Here is a 23,680-nt window from a genome sequence, read left to right on the forward strand (position 1 = left end):
GTCTGTACATGGGTGATCTGATCATGTAAAGGGTAAGCAGCGTGTGTGTCTGTACATGGGTGATCTGATCATGTAAAGGGTGAGCAGAGTGTGTGTCTGTAAATGGCTGATCTGATCATGTAAAGGGTAAGCAGCGTGTGTGTCTGTACATGGCTGATCTGATCATGTAAAGGGTGAGCAGCGTGTGTGTCTGTACATGGCTGATCTGATCATGTAAAGGGTGAGCAGCGTGTGTGTCTGTACATGGCTGATCTGATCATGTAAAGGGTGAGCAGCGTGTGTGTCTGTACATGGCTGATCTGATCATGTAAAGGGTGAGCAGCGTGTGTGTCTGTACATGGCTGATCTGATCATGTAAAGGGTAAGCAGCGTGTGTGTCTGTACATGGGTGATCTGATCATGTAAAGGGTGAGCAGCGTGTGTGTCTGTACATGGCTGATCTGATCATGTAAAGGGTGAGCAGCGTGTGTGTCTGTACATGGGTGATCTGATCATGTAAAGGGTAAGCAGCGTGTGTGTCTGTACATGGCTGATATGATCATGTAAAGGGTAAGCAGCGTGTGTGTCTGTACATGGCTGATATGATCATGTAAAGGGTGAGCAGTGTGTGTGTCTACATAGGTGATCACACAAATGACCATGTGATTTAATTCTTACAGCAAGAGTTTACATCATTTTAACACTTTAATGCCAGCAGAAGGAAATTAACTTATATAACACATATGCATACTATTCTCAGGCTAATGTTTGCTTTGCCTACATCATTATATTTAAAAATTATTTAGCGTTTTTATGTCCCTACTAAAGTGATGGATATGTAGCTGATCTTTTACCTAAAGGGAAATTGTAGTAAAAAAGTATTCCTTCAGAGGTATATATCCCAGAGGCCTATGCACCTTACCATATTCTTTTAGAGGTATAGACCCCAGAGGCCTATGGACCTTACGGTATTCCTTCAGAGGCCTATGGACCTTACCATATTCTTTTAGAGGCATAGATCCCAGAGGCCTATGCACCTTACCATATTCTTTTAGAGGTATAGACCCCAGAGGCCTATGGACCTTACGGTATTCCTTCAGAGGCCTATGGACCTTACCATATTCTTTTAGAGGCATAGATCCCAGAGGCCTATGTACCTTACCATATTCTTTTAGAGGTATAGACCCCAGAGGCCTATGTACCTTACCATATTCTTTTAGAGGTATAGACCCCAGAGGCCTATGGACCTTACCATATTCTTTTAGAGGTATAGACCCCAGAGGTCTATGGACCTTACGGTATTCCTTTAGAGGTATAGATCCCAGAGGCCTATGGACCTTACCATATTCTTTTAGAGGTATAGATCCCAGAGGCCTATGGACCTTACGGTATTCCTTCAGAGGTATAGATCCCAGAGGCCTATGGACCTTACGGTATTCCTTCAGAGGTATAGATCCCAGAGGCCTATGGACCTTACGGTATTCCTTCAGAGGTATAGATCCCAGAGGCCTATGGACCTTACGGTATTCCTTCAGAGGTATAGATCCCAGAGGCCTATGGACCTTACCATATTCTTTTAGAGGTATAGATCCCAGAGGCCTATGGACCTTACGGTATTCCTTCAGAGGTACAGATCCCAGAGGCCTATGGACCTTACCATATTCTTTTAGCGGTATAGATCCCAGAGGCCTATGGACCTTACGGTATTCCTTCAGAGGTATAGATCCCAGAGGCCTATGGACCTTACGGTATTCCTTCAGAGGTATAGATCCCAGAGGCCTATGGACCTTACGGTATTCCTTCAGAGGTATAGATCCCAGAGGCCTATGGACCTTACGGTATTCCTTCAGAGGTATAGATCCCAGAGGCCTATGGACCTTACCATATTCTTTTAGAGGTATAGATCCCAGAGGCCTATGGACCTTACGGTATTCCTTCAGAGGTACAGATCCCAGAGGCCTATGGACCTTACCATATTCTTTTAGCGGTATAGATCCCAGAGGCCTATGGACCTTACGGTATTCCTTCAGAGGTATAGATCTCAGAGGCCTATGGACCTTACAGTATTCCTTCAGAGGTATAGATCCCAGAGGCCTATGGACCTTACGGTATTCCTTCAGAGGTATAGATCCCAGAGGCCTATGGACCTTACGGTATTCCTTCAGTGCTAAAACATTATCATACAGCACTTTGGTAAGGATTTAGTATTTCATAAAACCGCTTCAGATTCACACCCAAGTGACAAAAGAACATTGCCTGATGCACATGTGTATTTTAATATGTATGACCAGCATCATGTCCCAGAATTCACTGCTCTCTGTGTACAAAACACCTGCACCTCCTAGTGCAAGTGGCCATGTCAGGGCTGCAGTACTGATGCTGCAAATTGTAGTTTCAGATGTAAAGTTTTATGGGAGATATTTGTCGTCTTACTGAACTTAAGCTTTTGGGGATTTATGGTTCTGGGTCCAGTCCTAAACATGGATTTGGAATAGGTAGATCATGGATGGTCCATTTGTAAGTAGAAGTTCCATGTTCTTGCCCCCGTATGATGCGCACAGCTTAGTTTCTAGTTTTCTACTGATTCTTGACTTTTCGTCGCTGAGTACACCACAGTAGGACAGAGAGAGTGACCGTCACTGACGCAAGGATCCCAAAGAACATCAGCATGGGGAAGGTGCCCTGCAACATAAAGTTATTGTTACACTGACAACCTCCACTTCCTCACACACCGTCACCTCCCGCTCACCAACTCACCTCTCTCAAGCACTTATAGCCATGAAACCCTGGCACGCATACGCACTGTGTGTATCCTGGGCCATCAGGAGCGCACACCGAGTTCTCAGGACACAGCAAACCTGAAAGGGAGACAGACTTCGTTATTGCACTGGTTTCCTGGCACAGGAACTCACATCTAGTATAAATATAAAGTGACCAGAATAACTTAGTTAGGGGGTATAAGAGCAGAAGTTAGAGAAGCCAATGAGAACACCACTGTACTACTAGACTCATAAAGGGACATCAGACACAAATTGTAAACTGCAGGATTCTGAACCTTCATATCCGAGAAGAAAAACTGCAGCTTCATTTTGTCAAATGAGCATATTTCATGTATTTAGCAATTTCCCTTTTCCCTAGAACAAAAGAACCCCAACGCTAACCAATCACAAACTAATACGGAGATATACCATGAACTAAGGAAAGAAATTGTGTATCCTGTCCTCTTAAGGTGGTTTAGCACTGATTCATCTTACATAGTAATAATATATTTTACAGGTAATTAAACAGAAGCAGACACGTATTACTTTAATTTCTAAATATAAAACATAATTTATGTAAGAACTTATCTGATGAATTAATTTATTTCATGGTGCCGAGAGTCCACGAGCTGTTACATATGGGATATACATTCCTACCAGGAGGAGGCTAAGTTTCCCAAACCTCAAAGGCCCTTTAAAAAAAACAAAAACACCTCACACAGACCTCAGTTTTACGAATACCCAAGTGGTGAGGTGTTTAAAAAGAAGCCAAAAATGAGAAGCAGGAAGAAAAAAAAAAAAAACCCAAATGGGGGGGGCCTTGTGAAACATTAATTTATCAGGTAAGTTCTTACATGAATTATGCTATCTTTCATATAGGTGGCGAGAGTTCACAAGCTGTTTTGTATGGGATATAATACCCAAGATGTGGAAGTCCCCGAGTAACAAGAAAGAGGGATAAAATAAAAAACAAAAATTACCCGATAAATTATTTTCTTTCCTGGCAAGGAGAGTCCACGAATACATTCAATTACTATTGGAAATCCAACTCCTGGCCACCAGGGGGAAGCAAAGAACACCCCAGCAGAGCTGATAAGTATCACTCCAACTTTGCATAACTCCCAGTCATTCAGCCGAAGGAATATGGAAAGAGAAGATGACACAAGGGTATAGCGGTGCCTGAGGTTTAAAATAGATAAATGCTGTCTTAAAATAACGGGCGGGTCGTGGACTCTCCATGCCAGGAAAGAAAATTTTATTATTAGGTAAGCATACATTTTGTTTTCTTTCCAATGGCATGGAGAGTCCACAAATCCATTCACTTACTAGTGGGAACCAATACCTAAGCTAGAGGGGACAGAATAGAAGGGAGGGAGAACAAGACAGGCTGACTTAAACAGAAGGTATCACCACTTGAAGAACTAAGTGGCCGTCTAGCAGATTCGTTCCACAGAAGCCTCAATTATAAAGGCCCAGGAAGAAGAGACAGCCCTAGAGGAATGAGTCGCAATCCTCTCAGGAGGCTGTTGTCCAGCTGTCTCATAAGCCAAACTAATAACATTTCTCAACCAGAAAGAAAAAGTAGCAGAAGAGGACTTCTGGCCCTTACATTTACCAGAAAAAAACACCAAAAAAGGCAGTAGGTTGCCGAAAATCCATATTAGCTTGCAGATAGACCATCAAAGCATGCACTACGTCCAGGATATGAAACAGACGTTCCTTATGAGAAGGATTAGGACAGAACGAAGGAATGACAATTTCCTGATTGATCTCTTGGTCCGAAACCACCTTAGGAAGAAATCCCAATTCGGTACTAAGAACCGCCTTATCTGAATGAAAAATAAGATGGGGGGGGTCACACTGTAGAGCCGGAAGCTCAGACTATATGAGCAGAATAAATAAGTAGAAGAAACTTGATATCAACAAAGTGCATAGGCTCAAAAGAAGCCTGCGGCAGAACCCCAAGCACAGGATTAATTCTCTGAGGAGGAGCAACAGGATTAAACACAGGCCTGATTCTGACCAAGACCTAAACAAAAGATTGAACATCTGGCAAATATGCCAGACGTTTATGCAAAGAATCGACAGGTAGAGAGATCTGACCCTTCAGAATACTGACTGACAAACCCTTCTACAAGACTTCCTGAAGAAAGGACAGAAAACAAGGAACCCTCACCTGGTTCCAGGATAAACCCCTAGATTCGCACCAGAAAAGGATTATACACCACACCCTTTGGTAAATCTAGCTAGTTACCGGCTTACTGGCCTGAATCATGGTAACAAAAAAACCTTAACTGAAAAACCTTGTCTAGACAAGACTAGACGTTCAATCTCCAAGCAGTCAGCTTCAGGGAATCTAGGTTTGGATGTAGAAAAAACATAATTTATGCTTACCTGATAAATTACTTTCTCTTGCTGTGTATCCAGTCCACGGATTCATCCTTACTTGTGGGATATTCTCATTCCCTACAGGAAGTGGCAAAGAGAGCACACAGCAAAGCTGTCCATATAGCTCCCCCTCTGGCTCCGCCCCCCAGTCATTCGACCGACGGTTAGGAGAAAAAGGAGAAACCATAGGGTGCAGTGGTGACTGTAGTTTAAACAAGAAATTTTAACCTGACTTAATTGCCAGGGCGGGCCATGGACTGGATACACCGCAAGAGAAAGTAATTTATCAGGTAAGCATAAATTCTGTTTTCTCTTGCAAGGTGTATCCAGTCCATGGATTCATCCTTACTTGTGGGATACCAATACCAAAGCTTTAGGACACGGATGAAGGGAGGGAACAAGACAGGTAACCTAAACGGAAGGCACCACTGCTTGCAAAACCTTTCTCCCAAAAATAGCCTCCGAAGAAGCAAAAGTATCGAATTTGTAAAATTTGGCAAAAGTATGCAGTGAAGACCAAGTCGCTGCCTTACAAATCTGTTCAACAGAAGCCTCATTCTTGAAGGCCCAAGTTGAAGCCACAGCTCTGGTGTAATGAGCGGTAATTCGTACAGGAGGCTGCTGCCCAGCAGTCTCATAAGCCAATCGGATGGTGCTTTTCAACCAGAAGGAAAGAGAGGTAGCCGTCGCTTTTTGACCTCTCCTCTTACCAGAATAGACAACAAACAAAGATGATGTTTGTCTGAAATCCTTAGTTGCTTGTAAATAGAATTTCAAAGCACGAACCACATCAAGATTGTGTAAAAGCCGTTCCTTCTTAGAAGCTGGATTAGGACACAGAGAAGGAACAATGATTTCCTGGTTAATGTTCTTATTAGAAACAACTTTAGGAAGAAAACCAGGTTTGGTACGCAAAACTACCTTATCTGCATGGAACACCAGATAGGGTGAATTACACTGCAAAGCAGACAAATCGGAAACTCTTCGAGCAGAAGATATAGCTACCAAAAACAAAACTTTCCAGGATAATAACAATATCTATGAAATGTAAAGGTTCAAACGGTACCCCTTGAAGAACTGAAAGAACTAAATTTAGACTCCATGGAGGAGCCACAGGTTTATAGACAGGCTTGATTCTGACTAACGCCTGTGCAAACGCTTGAACATCTGGTACTTCTGCCAGACGCTTGTGTAAAAGGATAGACAGAGCGGATATCTTCATATATTGACCTTCCTGGATCATCAGTAAGATTGTCCGAATTGTTTCCATCTTGAAAGATGGAACTCTGAGGAATTTGTTTAGAATTTTTAGATCCAGGATTGGTCTGAAAGTTCCTTCCTTTTTGGGAACCACAAACAGGTTTGAGTAAAAACCCAGTCCTTGTTCTGTAATTGGAACTGGATATATCACTCCCATCTTGAGTAGATCTTCTACACGGCGTAAGAACGCCTCTTTCTTTGTCTGGTCTGTAGACAGACAAGAAATGTGGAACCTTCCCCTTGGAGGAGAGTCCTTGAATTCTAGAAGATATCCCTGAGCAACTATCTCTAATGCCCAGGGATCGGGAACATCTCTTGCCCAAGCCTGAGCAAAGAGAGAGTCTGCCCCCTACCAGATCCGGTCCCAGATTGGGGGCTACCCCTTCATGCTGTCTTAGTAGCAGCTGCAGGCTTCTTGGCCTGTTTACCCTTGTTCCAGCCCTGCAAAGGCTTCCAGGTTGCCTTGGGCTGTGAAGTGTTACCCTCTTGCTTTACGGTAGCAGAGGCTGAAGCAGGACTGCTCCTGAAGTTGCGAAAGGAACGAAAATTAGCCTTGTTTTTAGCCTTAAAAGGCCTATCTTGCGGGAGGGCATGGCCCTTTTCCCCAGTGATATCCGAAATAATCTCTTTCAACTCGGGCCCGAAAAGAGTCTTTCCCTTGAAAGGAATATTCAGTAAGTTTGTTTTAGACGACACGTCGGCCGACCATGATTTAAGCCAAAGTGCTCTGCGCGCCATGATGGCAAAACCAGAATTTTTCGCCGCTAACTTAGCTAATTGCAAAGCGGCATCTGTGATAAAAGAATTAGCCAGCTTTAGAGCCTTAATTCTATCCATAATTTCGTCATATGAGGTCTCCGTCTGGAGCGACTCCTCCAGCGCCTCAAACCAGAAAGCCACTGCAGTAGTTACAGGAATAATGCAGGCAATAGGTTGGAGAAGGAAACCTTGTTGAACAAATATTTTCTTTAGTAAAACTTCTAATTTTTTATCCATAGGATCTTTGAAAGCACAACTGTCTTCAATTGGTATGGTTGTGCGCTTGGCTAGTGTTGAAACTGCCCCCTCTACCTTAGGGACCGTCTGCCACGCGTCCCGCCTGGGATCAGTTATGGGGAACATTTTCTTAAAGATAGGTGGGGAAACAAAAAGGTACACCTGGTCTTTCCCACTCCCTAGCAACAATATCCGCCACCCTCTTAGGGATCGGAAACGCATCAGTGTATACAGGGACTTTTAGATATTTGTCCATTTTACACAATTTCTCTGGGACCACCATAGGGTCACAATCATCCAGAGTTGATAAGACCTCCCTAAGCAGTACGCGGAGGTGTTCCAATTTAAATTTAAATGCTAGTGAATCTGATTCTGCCCGCTGAGAAACTTTTCCTGAATCAGAAATTTCTCCCTCAGACATAACATCCCTCGCCCCTACTTCAGAGTGTTGTGAGGGTACATCAGATAAGCCTCCCAAAGCTTCCGACTGCTCCTCATCTGTTCTCAAAACAGAGCTATCGCGCTTTTTAGGGAAAACTGTCAGTTTGGATAGAAAGGCCGCAAGGGAATTATCCATGACTGCCGCCAGTTGTTGCAATGTAATAGGTGCTAATGCACTAGAGGTACTAGGTATCGCTTGAGCGGGCGTAACTGGTGATGACACATGGGGAGAGGACGGCGGACTATCCTCATTACCTTCAGTCAAATAATCATCTAAGGCTATATTTTTAAGTGACACAATATGATATTTAAAGTGTATAGACACATAAGTGCACTTGGGACACATTTTGAGTGGGGGTTCCACCATGGCTTCTGAACACATAGAGCAAGGCTTTTCCTTAGTGTCAGACATGTTTAACAGATTGGTATTATACACAAGCAGGCTTGGAAAAACACTTTATGTAATAAAAAATACAATTTGCAATAAATAGTACTGTGCCTTTAAGATAATAAAGTCAGAAATTGCCCAAGCACCAAGGGTGTAGCAAAACTTGTTTGCAGGTGTGCCAACTATTGGACCTGCACCAAGGTCCCAAGAAAACAGTCCAAAAATAATAGTATAGCTGCACCACCAATTGTATTAAAACATCATGTTTTTATTTAGCCACTTTAAAACAGACAACGTTTCGGACCCATGTCCTTATTCATGTCTAACATACAACTCTAAAAACAAACCTTATAAAGGCTGCGGCTCCACCCACCACACCTGTTCTCACCTGTGTTCAATTAATACAAAATACATTTTACTTTTGTGTTACTTAATGCCATCTAGTGGCCATCATTAACATCTCTTGTTGCATTATCATACTTTTTTCAACAAAGGACATAAAGAGAACAAAAACTTTTTCCATTATTGTTAATTATACATCAGGTTAATATACTCAGTATAGAAAAAGAATAAATATAAACTTATTATCTTTATTCATTGTATTGCAATGTATCTCTTTCTTAAAAAAAACATAAAAAAGAGATTTGCTTTTTCTTAACTCTTTAGACATTGCTAATTCAAATATCTTTTGACAAAAGGCCAATCTTCATTATTTCCCTTCCAATTAGATCATATTAAATGATCATCTTAAAAAGAGAATAATTCTTGGAGTTGATAAACAATTCTCAAACACGTCCTTCAACAAAGGATATAAAAACAACAAGGTCAACCCAAAAAGAATTCTCTCCTTTATAAAAATTCAAGTTACCAAAACCCTCCACATAATCAGCATTAAATTAGGGAAAATATTGACTAAATGAATTAAAATTCAAAAATATGGAAAAAAAACTTTCAACAAAAGATACCCAAAGAACAGAGTAAATACAACCATCCGTATCCCTGAAGTTTTAAACCCAAGGCATTTTATGAAAAAACTTGTCAGTAAAACTGCTATCAAGAACCTAATCATCCATACTTACTGACACACACTCCAATCCATTTCCCTATTCATTCCATTGGGTGTCATAGTCCCCAGTTCATGTATCCAGTACAATTCTCTATACTTTAACAGATTAACCCTATTACCACCCCTCCTAGGAAGCTCTATATGTTCCAATATCTGGAATCTCAACTGATTGATCTGATGCCCAGCAGTAATGAAGTGGTGAGATACAGGGGCATCCAATTTACCTGTTCTAATATTACTTTTGTGTTGGTTAATGCGCTCCCGTACCTTCTTGGTGGTCTCGCCAACATACCCCAGACCACATGGGCATTTAATCAGATACACCACAAACTTAGAGTTACAAGTATAGTAATCTCTAAGTTTATACTTCTTACCCGACGAGGGATGGGTAAAAAAAGGGGCCCCTAATGATACTATTGCAATTTTGACAATTAAGGCATGGGAAACATCCCAAGTTTTTATGCCCAATGTGCCCCTGGGTAATCCTACTCCTTGGGCCCACATCAGCTTTGACCAATGTATCTTTAAGGTTCTTACCCCTTTTGAAGGCAGCCATAGGGGGACTAGAGAATTCTTCAACATTGGGATTAGAAATTTGTAAAATGTGCCAATGTTTTTTTAGTACTTTTTGTATTTGGTTACTCCAAGGCGAATAATCATTAACAAAGATCATTCTTTTATCTTTCTTATTTCTCATCCTGTCCTTAAGTAATTCTGTCCTAGGGATCTGCAATACATCTTCAATCCCCTGTTCAATTAGGTTGCTTGGGTATCCCCTCTGTTTAAAATGTTCACCTATTTCCAATAATCTCTCTTTTACCAGATTTTCATCTGAGACAATTCGTCTTACTCGCATAAATTGGCTTTTGGGTAAATTTTTTAACAGTGCCGGGGAATGCGCACTCTTATAGTGCAATAGATTGTTATAGTCTGTCTGTTTTTTAAAAAGATCAACAGCTAACAGCCCATCTTGTTTGTACACTGAGGTATCCAGGAAATCAATCCTTTCCTCACTTACGGTCAGTTTAACCCTTTAAGGACACAGCTTTCAGTTTGCTCAATTGTTTTATGACGGAAAAATTCCGTCATATGTCCTTAAGAGGTTAAACTTTATATGCTGTGGAGCACTATTGAGATCTTTAACAAACTGTTCCAGGGTTCCAATGTCACCCAACCAAATGCCAAAAATATCATCTATATATCACCACCAGGTGGCGCCATATAGATGAAAAAAATGATGGTTATAAACAAAATACTCTTCAAATGTGTTCATATAAATATTTGCATAGGTTGGGGCGACATTGGAACCCATGGCCGTACCCTGTAATTGCAGATAAAAATTATCTTGAAAAAGAAAGAAATTACTTCTCAATACAATATTCAAAAGATCAAGAATAAAGTTTCGCTGGTCATTATTGATGGTTATATCCTGATCCAAACACCTATTCACTGTCCCTACACCCGCCTCATGAGTGATTGAGGTGTAAAGGCTAGTAACATCAAGACTATAAAGTATACCTTTATTGTTCTCAAGGACTATATTCTGTAGTTTATTGATGAAATCTCCTGTGTCCCTGATATAAGAGGTGGAATGTGTATAGGGTCTAAGGACTCTGTCCAAATATATGGAGGCTTTAGATAGTGTGGAGCCCACCCCTGCCACTATGGGGCGGCCAGGGGGTTCTTTTACATTTTTATGAACCTTTGGGAGCGTATATAGGACAGGTATAATGTCCTCTGTATCCAAAATAAATTTTGTTGTCTTGTTGTCAATCACCCCAATCCTCTGAGCTCTCAACACACACGCTTCCAGCTCTTTCTTTACTTTGAAGATTGGATTCACTGACAACAATTGATACACTTCACCATCCGCCAACTGGCCCAAAATTTCCTGTATATAGTAATCCTTCTCAAGGACCACTAAAGCACCACCCTTATCAGCCTCCTTAAAAATATAGCCTCTATTCTCTTTAAGACTCCTAACATTATTCCAATCCTCTCTATTAAAGTTAACATTTGAATGAGCAAATTTAGAGTGACCTTTTTCTACATTTCTACAGAGTTTTTTTATATCATTCTCAACCAATTGTATGTATGTACTCACACCTGGGTTCACTGTTTGCGGTGTAAAATTACTTTTATTGTATAAACTCAGTGATTTAAGCCCAAGTTTGTTACATACATTATCCTTATTGACAGAGAAATTTACATTACCAACATTCCCCTCTGCAAAATGACACTTTAATTTCAGGGATCTAAAAAAACGATGTAAGTCTTTTTGCAATGTAAAGGTATCAAGTCTCTGCTGTGTTGGACAAAATGAAAGTCCTTTAGATAATGTCTCATGTTCCCCTTGTCTCAGAGGGTGGGTACTCAGATTGAGCACTACTGACAGTGTTTGCTGCGTGTCATTACCCGGTGTGTGCTCCTGCCTCCACCCCTCTGACCTCTCCGGCGGTTCCCGATGCCTCCACCGCCTCTGATATCTCCTGCCGCCCCGTCTGCGTCAGGAGTCCCCCGACCCTGAATCAGAAGTTTGGCTCCATGAGCCTGCATATTCATTCCTGGCCTCACGACGTCTGTAACCGGAATTAGCTCCACTGGCACTTCCGGGACCACTTCCGGTCCGTCCTCCAAAGCCCCGGTACACAGTTCCGGACTGATAATCCCTTTCATCTCGGTTCCACTTTAAGATAATAAAAGCGCACACAATTTTACAAAACGGTGAAAAATGAACCAAATAATCGATTGCCCTGTTAAAGTGATAACCAGTCTATTGAGCCCACTTAAATAAGCCTCTAGTTCTATACTAAGTTTCAGAACATGGCTTACCCTTCCCACATGGGGAACCTTGTCAGTCTTCTAGCATTATCTTGTCTTGACTAGAAAAAAGATGACTGAAACATACCTCAAAGCAGTTAAGCTTGCAAACTGTTCCCCCCAACTGAAGTTTTCTGGTACTCCTCAGTCCTGTGTGGGAACAGCAATGGATTTTAGTTACAACATGCTAAAATCATTTTCCTCTCAGCAGAATTCTTCATCATATTTCTGCCAGAGAGTAAATAGCACAAACCGGTACTATTTAAAAATAACAAACTTTTGATTGAAGATCTAACACCACATTCACTTTACCCTCCCGTGGAGATGCTACTTGTTAGAGCGGCAAAGAGAATGACTGGGAGCGGAGCCAGAGGGGGAGCTATATGGACAGCTTTGCTGTGTGCTCTCTTTGCCACTTCCTGTAGGGAATGAGAATATCCCACAAGTAAGGATGAATCCGTGGACTGGATACACCTTGCAAGAGAAAAATAAATAAAAATATATTAGATCTCCGAAGCCTACTCCTAATTGATACAGGCTATCACTCACGGAAGGAGGTCAAATGGAGGAAACAGGAAGATGAGGCAGATGTCCCATGTAACCGCCAGGGCGTTGACCCAAGCTGCATGAGAATCCCAAGGTCTAGATCCGTACTTTGGAAATGAGGCATTTAGACAAGACTCAATCGGATACAACTCTGGAACTCCCCACCTGAGAGTTATCATTGAGAAGACTTCTGGATGGAGGGCCCTCCATTTGAAGTATGGTACCTTGTAAAGGGCACAGAATATCCAGGTATAACTACATGATACCAGAATCTGAGCCACCCACAAGAGCTGTCATGCCGCCATCGGGTCTTGAACTCTAGTCTCATGTTGTATCCCAGTGACTTTCCACTGAGCCACCAGAGGGCTTTTGAATGTTGTTGAGACACTTACTGCAAGTCCAAAAAGGGTCTAAAAATTCCCACTTTCTTGGGAATCATGATAGGTTGCAATAGAATCCTTGACCCTGTTCCGCTAGAGGAATGGGACAATCACTCCTAGAGAGGTGAGATCCTGAACATAGTATAAGACAGCCATCCAACCGACAGGACCATTAGGGATTTCCTAGCTCTTAAGGAACCTCAAACTGCTCCCCAGCCCGAAAGGCTAGTGTCCGTAGTCCCAATCTCCCAAGATGGTCTCAGGAAGCATGTGCCTGGAACAGATGGTCCTGAGAGAACCACCAAGACAGGAAATCTCTCATCCGGATGTGTAAGACTATCCTCAGAGAGGTCAGAATGGTCTGCGTTCCATTGTCCAAGTATTCATAACTGTAGAGGTCCCAGATAGAAACAATCTGAACCTGTGGCTCAGAGACTTCTATCCTGCTTGCCTGTGTATTGCGCCACAGCCAGTTCTTGCGAGGCAGCTAAGCTAACCATCAGATTATTACATTCCAAATAGAGTCCTAAGATCACTAAGGAAACCTATGACCATACAAGAGGTTACAGGCATAATATGAAATCTCCTCTACTAGAGAAAAAAGGAAATTTATGCTTACCTGATAAATTTGTTTCTTTTACGATATGACGAGTCCACGGATTTCATCCTTACTTATGGGATATTGCCTCCTGGTCAGAGCTGTATATATAGCTCCTTCCTTCCCTCCCACTCCAGTCATTCGACCGAAGTTAGGAAGAGAAAGGAAAAGCCAAGGTGCAGAGGTGACTGAAGTTTAACAAAAATAAAGACCTGTCTTAGAAAAAAACAGGGTCGTCGTATCGTAAAAGAAACAAATTTATCAGGTAAGCATTAATTTCCTTTTCTTATACAAGATACGACAAGTCCACAGATTTCATCCTTACTTATGGGATACAATACCAAAGCTATAGGACACGGATGAAAGGGAGGGACAAGAAAGGAACCTAAATGGAAGGCACTACTGCTTGAAAAACCTTTCTCCCAAAAACAGCCTCAGACGAGGCAAAAGTATCAAATTTGTAAAATTTGTAAAAAAAAGTGTGAAGAGACGACCAAGTTGCAGCCTTGCAAATCTGTTCAACAGAAGCATCATTTTTAAATGCCCATGAGGAAGCCACAGCCCTAGTGGAATGAGTCGTAATTTGTTCAGGAGGCTGCTGTCCAGCAGTCTCATATGCAAAATGGATGATACTCTTCAGCCAAAAAGAAAGAGGTAGTCGTAGCTTTCTGACCCCTACGTTCCCAGAAAAGACAACAAATAATGAAGATGATTGAAGAAATTCCTTAGTCGCCTGCAAGTAAAACTTCAGGGCACGGAACAATTTCCTGATTAATATTTTTGTTGGAAACAACCTTAGGAAGAAAACCAGGTTTGGTACGTAACACTAACTTATCGGAATGAAAAATAAGGTAAGGAGAATCACATTGTAATGACGAAAGCTCAGAAACTCTGCAAGCAGAATAGCAAAAAAAAAAAAAACTTTCCAAGATAACAACTTAAGAACTAAATTCAAACTCCAAGGAGGAGCAATTGGTCTAAACACAGGCCTGATTCTAGTCAGAGCCTGACAAAAAGATTGAACATCTGGAACATCTGCCAGACATTTGTAGCAAAATAGATAGAGCAGAAATCTGTCCCTTTAAGGAACTTGCAGACAACCCTTTCTCCAATCTTTCTTGGAGAAAAGATAAAATCCTAGGAATCCTAATCTTACTCCATGAAAAGCCCTTAGATTCCCACCAATAAAGATATTTACGCCATATCTTATGGTAAATCTTTCTAGTAGCAGGCTTACGTGCCTGAATCAAGGTATCAATGACCGAATCAGAGAAACCTCGCTTAGATAAAATCAAGTGTTCAATCTCCAAGCAGTCAGCTGCAGAGAAATTAGATTCAGATGATGGAAGGGTCCCTGAATGAGAAGGTCCTGCCTCAATGGAAGCATCCACAGTGGCAGAGAGGACATGTCCACCAGATCGGCATACCAAGTCCTGCGAGGCCCATCAAGAGCGATGAGGATAACCGAAGCCCTCTCTTGTTTGACTCGCACAATCACCCGGGGAAGGAGAGCAAACGGCGGGAATACATAAGCTAGGTTGAACGACCAAGGCACTGCATCCATCAGTTCGGCCTGAGGATCCCTGGACCTGGATCCGTATCTCGGAAGCTTGGCATTCTGATGAGATGCCATAAGATCCAGCTCCGGCCTGCCCCATCTGAGAATCAGGTTGGCAAAGACCTCCGGATGGAGTTCCCATTCCCCTGGATGAAACGTCTGTCAGCTCAAAAAATCTGCCTCCCAGTTGTCCACTCCTGGGATGTAGATTGCTGACAGATAACAAGAGTGAGTTTCCGCCCACTGAAATATCTTGGATACTTCTGTCATCGCTAAGGAACTCCTTGTTCCTCCCTGATGATTGATGTAAGCCACAGTCGTGATGTTCTCCGACTGGAATCGGATGAATTTGGCCGAAGCCAACTTAGGCCAAGCCTGAAGCGCATTGAATATTGCTCTCAACTCCAGAATATTTATGGGAAGTAGAGACTCCGACACACCCTGAGCCTTCAGGGAATTCCAGACTGCACCCAAACCTATCAGGCTGGCGTCCGTTGTCACTATCACCCATGAGGGTCTGCGGAAGCACGTCCCTTGGGACAGATGATCCGGCGACAACCACCAAAGAAGAGAGTCCCTTGTCTCCTGATCCAGATCTATTTGAGGAGACAAATTTGCATAATCTCCATTCCATTGTCTGAGCATGCTCAGTTGTAGAGGTCTGAGATGAAAACGAGCAAACTGAATGATGTCCATTGCAGCCACCATCAATCCAATTGCCTCCATGCACTGAGCCACTGATGGCCGAGGATTGGACTGAAGGGATCGGCATGTATTCAGAATCTTTAACTTTCTGACTTCCGTCAAAAAGATTTTCATGGATAGTGTCGATTAGGGTTCCCAGGAAAGGAACCCTTGTCTGTGGAATTAGTGAACTCTTTTCTAGATTCACCTTCCACCCGTGAGTCCTTAGAAAGGACAGAACAATGTCGGTATGAGACTTTGTCAGCTGATAAGACGATGCCTGAATCAGAATATCGTCCAGATAAGGCGCCACTGCAATGCCCCACGGCCTGAGAACCGCTAGCAGAGACCCTAGAACCTTTGTGAAAATTCTGGGTGCCGTGGCCAGACCGAAAGGAAGGGCCACGAACTGAAAAGGTTTGTCCAGAAAGGCAAACCTTAGGAACTGGTGATGATCTCTGTGGATAGGAATATGAAGATATGCATCCTTTAAGTCCACGGTAGTCATATATTGACCCTCCTGGATCAATGGAAGAATTGTCCGAATAGTCTCCATCTTGAAGGATTGAACTCTGAGAAACTTGTTCCGACTCTTGAGATCTAAAATGGTTCGGAACGTTCCCTCTTTTATGGGAACAACAAAGAGATTTGAGTAAAACCCCTGCCCCTGTTCCTGTATTGGAACGGGACAAATTACACCCATGGAGGAGAGGTCTTTTACACAACGTAAGAACGCCTCGCTTTTTATCTGGTCTACAGACAATCGTGAAAGAAAAAAACCTTCCTCTTGGGAAGGAATTTTTGAACTCAAACTGATAACCTTGAGACACGATTTCTAGTGTCCAGGGATCCTGAACGTCTCTTATCCAAGCCTGGACAAAGAGAGAAAGTCTGCCCCCTACTAGATCCGGTCCCGGATCGGGGGCCGCCCTTCATGCTGTCTTGGTAGCAGCAGTGGGCTTATTGGGTTGCTTTCTCTTGTTCCAAGTCTTGTTGGGTCTCCAGATGGGCTTAGCTAGTGAATAATTCCCTTCCTGTTTAGTGGAAGAGGGAACTCCCTTGAAATTTCGAAAGGAACGAAAATTACTCTGTCGACCCCTTTGCTTAGATGTTTTATCTTGAGGGAGGAGGTGACCCTTACCTCCCATAATGTCAGAAATGATTTCTTTCAAGTTAGGCCCGAATAGGGTTTTTCCCTTGAAAGGAATAGCCAAAAGCTTGGATTTAGAGGACACATCCGCAGACCAAGATTTTAACCATAAAGCTCTTCATGCTAAGATGGAGAATCCCGAACTCTTAGCCGCCAATTTGGTGATCTGAAAGGAAGCATCCGTAATAAAAGAATTATCCAGCTTAAGGGCCTTAATTCTATCCTGTATTTCCTCCAAAGAAGTCTCAGTCCTAAGAGACTCTTCTAGAGCGTCAAACCAAAAAGCAGCCGCAGTCGTGACTGTTACAATGCAGGCCGCCAGTTGTAATAAGAACCCTTGATGAACATAGAGTTTTTTGAGAAGACCCTCCAACTTCTTATCCATGGGGTCTTTGAAAGCACAACTTTACCTCAATAGGGATAGGGCAATGCACTTCCTGAGTCAGACCGTTTCCCCTCAGACAGGGCCTCCCTACCCCCCCCCCCGATTCAGAGCCCTGGGAGGGTACATCGGAGATTGCCATCAAAGCATCAGAAGTCGCAGGGACCACATGGGCCTCTGTCCTACTGCGTTTGCCTTGTAAAGCTAGCAACTTAGATAAAACTTCTGAAAGTGTGGATGACATAACTGCAGCCATATCTTGCAGGGTGAATGAAGTGGACGCAGTTGAAGTACACAGCGTCGTCTGAGCGGGCGTTAAAGGCTGTGACGCTTGGGGAGAAAGTTGCGGCATACCCTGAGTCATCAGTCTGAGAAACACCCTTAGATATACTTGCATTAAAGAAAATTTGTTCTTTAAACTGTAAAGCCCTCTCAGTACATGAAAGACAAAAAGGAATAGGGGGTTCCACATTGGCATCTAAACACATAGAACATGTACTTTCCTAAAGGTCAGGCATGACAAAAACAAGCAATAGCAATATTGGTCGTGGTACTGTAATTAAAAAATAAAAAGCAAGAACTTTGAGAAAATTTGCTGAAAAAAACAAGTGTACTGTGTCTTTAAAAATGAAACTATAGTTTTTTACTGCTCTGCAATAAACAATGCAATAACAGGGAATCACTATAGGACTTTCAGTAGATCACCCCTATAGGTGTACACTCTAACAATGCATAACGTCTTAGGGACAAAATTTATCAATTGCACCTCGCCACAGCTCTGCTGCGGCGCCTACCTGTCCCCAAGAGTCACTCAATAGTACTCCGTGAACGGCGTGTCTAAGACCGCTTGTGAGATCACAAACACAAGCTGACTTAGGCCACACCGGAGCCTTTAGACATGCTGCTGCAATCGTCAGTATTCGGATATCAACTGCGCGCTAAGCACGCAAAACTCTAAGCCCCGCCCATCGTGGGCGGAAACTAACGCTGGAAAGTAGAGACCGCATGGGAATTACCATGTCGGTAATCAAAATACCTCCACACAACTTAAATAAAGTCTACCGTGACCACCAATGTGCCCCCTTGAGCAAAAAACACAACCCTGTCCTGCCATTAGCTTATTAACAGTCAAGGTTAGGACACCTGGCTCAGCCACAATCTCCTAGCGTCAAGCCCACAATCTATGTGTATCCGCCGGCTAATACTCAGGCCTTATATAAAACTTATGCCACTTATAGTACAGCTTAGTTATTGAATAAAAGGGTAGATCCATGCACACAATTTATGTCCCTGTGCAAACTGATAACCCTTTCCCGGTATAGGGAATAAGTGCCAGTCAGTTCTGAGTTACTCAGTCTCCCCAGAAGCAAAACGACTGTACATACCTTAATGCTGAGCGCAGCATGAACTTGTCCCACACAATGAAGATGTTCTTTTCATCACCTCCAGCAGATCTGTGGGAACAAACAGGGTCTTAGATAATATCTGCTAAGACCATCAGCAGGGCAGCAAACGGTATGGGAGTCGCAGAAAGGATGAAATCTCCCCAGTCTCCATTGCTGAAAAGCCTGTAGCTCTAGTCCTGAGAAAAATAGCACACACTGGTACCATTTAAAAATAATAAACTCTTGATTGAAGAATCTAAACTAACACCTCACTTTACCTCTTCCTATCACCAACACAGGCAAAGAGAATGACTGGGGTGGGAGGGAAGGGAGGAGCTATATATACAGCTCTGCTGTGGTGCTCTTTGCCTCCTCCTGCTGACCAGGAGGCGATATCCCATAAGTAAGGATGAAACCCGTGGACTCGTATCTTGTAAAAGAAATGAAATGATCATCAGAGACCTGAGAACAAAACAAATGAGCAATTTTTTAATTTTTTTTTTTTATATATATACACAACATTGGATAACATATGATGTCACAAAAATTCATAAATGACCCCAAAAGGGAAATATTATAAAAAGGTGTCTATTAGACAGCATAGGTTAACTAAAATAAACCTATGAAAGACGTAAACAATTTAGATGTCACAGACTTTAACAATTATCACCTCAATTATGAGGGAAAATATAATATAGTATTCCACATAAATAAAACATAGAAATAAATATATTAGTGTCCGAACAACACAAATAGATTATGATACATGAAACCAGACATGATCAAATAATTTCTCATACATAGAAATAGGATAATATACCTGTTACTGACAGATTATTAAAAGGGACAGTCTAGGCCAAAGTAAACTTTCATGATTCAGATAGAGCATGTAATTTTAAACAATTTTCCAATTTACCATTATCACCAATTTTGCTTTGATCTCTTGGTATTCTTAGATGAAAGCTTAACCTAGGAGGTTCATATGCTAATTTCTTAGATCTTGAAGGCCACCTCTTTTCAGAATGCATTTTAACAGTTTTTCACCACTAGAGGCTGTTAGTTCACGTATTTCATATAGATAACACTGTGCTCGTGCAGGTGAAGTTATCTGGGAGCAGGCACTGATTGGCTAGACTGCAAGTCTGTCAAAAGAACTGAAATAAAGAGGCAGTTTTCAGAGGCTTAGATACAAGGTAATCACAGAGGTTAAAAAGTATATTATTATAACTGTGTTGGTTATGAAAAACTGGGGAATGGGTAATAAAGGGATTATCCATCTTTTAAAACAATAACAATTCTGGTGTAGACTGTCCCTTTAAATACAAAGAAATAGGATAATATACATGTTACAGACAGATTATTAAATACTGAAAGAAAAGAAGGAAGGTCCAATGGCACTACACTATAAGTAAATAGGAACTACTGCCTTATCTATAGATACTCAAGTGTAGTCACTATGAGTTCCAAGGTTGGTGCTGTGTATAATAGTAACTGGTATTTAACAAAACTTGTGGAGAGTAAAGAATCCTCCACAAAGAAGTATACACGAATATCACTCCAGAGTCCTGAAGGGTGGGTTAATCCCAATGAAAGTGTAACATATCACAGAGAACAAATGATACGTTAAAGTATATGACAAAATGGGTCAGATAGTGGAAACATTAAAATATAAAACTTTTAATAATCAATTTAAAACTAAAACCGCACACAAGCAACATACAGATTAAAACTACGAATAGGGGGCTAATCAGCGAGTAAAGATAAGATGGATGCTATCAATATAGCATCAGTTGTCACACAGTAGTATATCCGATAGATAAATGTTGTTATGAGATAGAAAGTGGCTAGCATAAATGGCTAGTATTCACAAATAAACATATCCCCTAATATTGGGTTGAATTATTTTAATAATGACTTCAACTCATGAGGTAGTATACCATTAACAAAAAAGGGGGGGCTCATATGTAACTGAGTAAATATTGTCATATAGTTAAGTCTCTGTCTGTATCACACCAGAGTTTAACTTATGTAATGTAAAGTTACTTGTCAATTTATGGAACGTACTTAATATAAAGAATCACTTGTGATTGGGAATAAGTAAAGTGTGTATATCATTGAGTATGTCTGTGACCCAATTATTTAGAACTGCGGTACACAAATAGTTAATATAGGTGCAAATGTTGTCCTGTCCACAGTTTGTATGGTACTATTTGAATACCACTTAGTCACTAGCAAGTAATGAAACAAGATGACTACTGTTGCATTATACTGTGAGTTTGTTGTCACAAGAGGAACTCCAATAGTGTGAAAGAGTAACTCAAATTGATTTATGGCAACCAAAAATCAATTCGTAAATTGAGCTAGTGTGCTCAAGAGTAAACAAGTCCCCAATTTTCAGAAAGCAATTGATTCCTGTAAATATATGGTTGGTAGTAAGAATAGACGATATATGGCACACAAAGGGTTAAACAAAGGTACATTACATGTGTGTGTCCACTTAACATGGGCTAAGTCCGCTTGTATACTATAAATTCACGCTGACATGACACAAAAATAGCTAATTGTGGCAAATCTATGATATCCTATTGTAAAAACGGTTACCCAACTAAGTAGCTAACAGCAATAAATGAAGCAAACAGCCAAATAGTTGATCAAAATAAATGCTTCAGGTTAGCAATGAACAGACTGCTTGGTATAGTTAATGCTTGTAATTGAGCTTACGGCTGCAGGTGTTCAATGACTCTAGTACCATGTGTAGTGCATACCTCATAATATCCTCCTATTAGTTTTAATAAAGTATAGTGTTATACAGTAAAAAAAAAAAGGTAAATATCAACCATAATAGATCAGATTGCATGTGGATTATAAAGTTTTAACAGGTGGAAGCACAGGGGGCGCGATCCGATATACGGCGCAGGTTTCGGCGCAAGCGTGGAAACCTGCGCCGCCCGTAGTTTCACCCTGCACAGCGAGCTATCACATATACGGCGCCGGCAGTTGCTAAAGTGCCGTAAGTCGGACAAACTAGCGATGTCCAGAAATAAGCGTAAGTACAAATTTCTGGAGTCGCCAGTGACTTACTGCACTTTAGAAACTGCTGCCGCATAAAAAAAAAAACTGACTTAAGTCTTAAATCTCCCGTTACTGTCTAACATGCCTCCGAAAAATAACCGGACACGTATACCCCTCTATCCACAATCCCCCCTCTCACTCCTAACAAATATATTAACCCCTAAACCGCCGCTCCCGGACCCCGCCGCCAGCTACATAAAAATGTCTAACCCCCTAATGTGATCCCCCTACCCCGCCGCCAGCTACATTAAAATGATTACCTCCTAATGTGAGCCCCTACCCCGCCGCCAGCTACATTAAAATGATTACCCCCTAATGTGAGCCCCTACCCCGCCGCCAGCTACATTAAAATGATTACCCCCTAATGTGAGCCCCTACCCCGCCGCCACCTACATTGACTATATTACCCCTAATATGATCACCCTACACCGCCGCCACCTATAACTACATTAACCCCTAATCTGAGCCCCCTACCCCTTCGCCACCTATTTTAACTACATTAACCCCTAATGTGAGCCCCCTACCCCGCCACCACCTATATTATATGTACTACCCCCTAATCTGACCCCCTTACACCGCCGCCACCTATATTAAAATTATTAACCCCTAATCTAATCCCCCTACACCGCCGCCACCTATATTAAATATATTAACCACTAAACCTAAGTCTAACCCTAACACCCCCTAAGGTAATTATTATTAAAATAAATCTAAATAATATTGATAATATTAACTAAATTATTCCTATTTAAATCTAAATACTTACCTATAAAATAAACCCTAAGATAGCTACAATATAATTAATAATTACATTGTAGCTATTTTAGGGTTTATATTTATTTTACAGGTAACTTGGTATTTATTTTAACTAGGTACAATAGCTATTAAATAGTTAATAACTATTTAATAGCTACCTAGTTAAAATAATTACAAAATTACCTGTAAAATAAATCCTAATCTAAGTTACCATTACACCTAATACTACACTATCAATAAATTAATTAAACTACAATTATCTAAACTAAAATACAATTAAATACACTAATCTATATTACAAAAAAAACAAACACTAAATTACAAAAAATAAAAAATTACAAGAATTTTAAGCTAATTACACCTAATCTAAGCCCCCTAATAAAATAACAAAGCCCCCTAAAATAATAACATTTCCCTACCCTAAACTAAATTAAAAAAAGTAATCAGCTCTACTGTATTACCAGCCCTTAAAAGGGCCTTTTGTTGGACATTGCCTTAAAGTAATCAGCTCTTTTACCTGTAAAAAAAAAAAAACGAACAACCCACCACCCACACACCCCTACTCTAAAACCCACCCGATCCCCCCTTAAAAAAAACCTAAGTCTAACCCCCAAGTGGTCCTTACCTGTCCTGAAGACCGGCGGAGAAGGTCCTGTTCCAGGCAGAGAAGTCTTCTTCCAGGCGGCGACCTCTTCTTCTTCCAGGAACCAGCCGGCGCGGAGCAGAGGAGTTGAAGACCGGCGATGCAGGAACTGAAGATCGGCGACGCTGGAAATGAAGACCGGAGCAATGGAGCTTAGAGGATCCTCTTCATACGATCTCCGCCGTACACTGAATAGGAATTCAAGGTACGCGATTAAAAATGGCGTCCCTTGAATTCCTATTGGCTGATTTGAGCCTTCAAATTCAAATCAGCCAATCGGATGAGAGCTACTTTAATTCTATTGGCTGATTTGAATAGCCAATAGAATAAGAGCTACTGTAATTCTATTGGCTGATTAGAATATATATATATTACCCTCCTTTATTAAATGATTATAGCATAATCAATATACAATCTCCCTGATACATA

At 41.5% G+C, this 23,680-nt stretch overlaps 1 protein-coding gene across 1 annotated transcript in view; it reads right to left on the bottom strand.

The window, feature by feature from the left end:
- Nucleotides 1–2,231: 2,231 nt before the first annotated feature.
- The window catches only part of ATRAID (all-trans retinoic acid induced differentiation factor), a 70,597-nt gene continuing 49,148 nt past the window's right edge, over nt 2,232–23,680 (bottom strand). The window contains exons 6-7 of the mRNA XM_053709440.1: nt 2,737–2,837; nt 2,232–2,661 (exon numbers count right to left, since the gene is read on the bottom strand). Coding sequence (XP_053565415.1) covers nt 2,557–2,661; nt 2,737–2,837 — 206 coding nt within the window. The 3' untranslated portion in view covers nt 2,232–2,556. The remainder of the gene's footprint in view (nt 2,662–2,736; nt 2,838–23,680) is intronic.

This window comes from Bombina bombina, chromosome 4 (genome assembly GCF_027579735.1).
Source record: "Bombina bombina isolate aBomBom1 chromosome 4, aBomBom1.pri, whole genome shotgun sequence".
NCBI classification, from domain to species: Eukaryota; Metazoa; Chordata; class Amphibia; order Anura; family Bombinatoridae; genus Bombina; species Bombina bombina.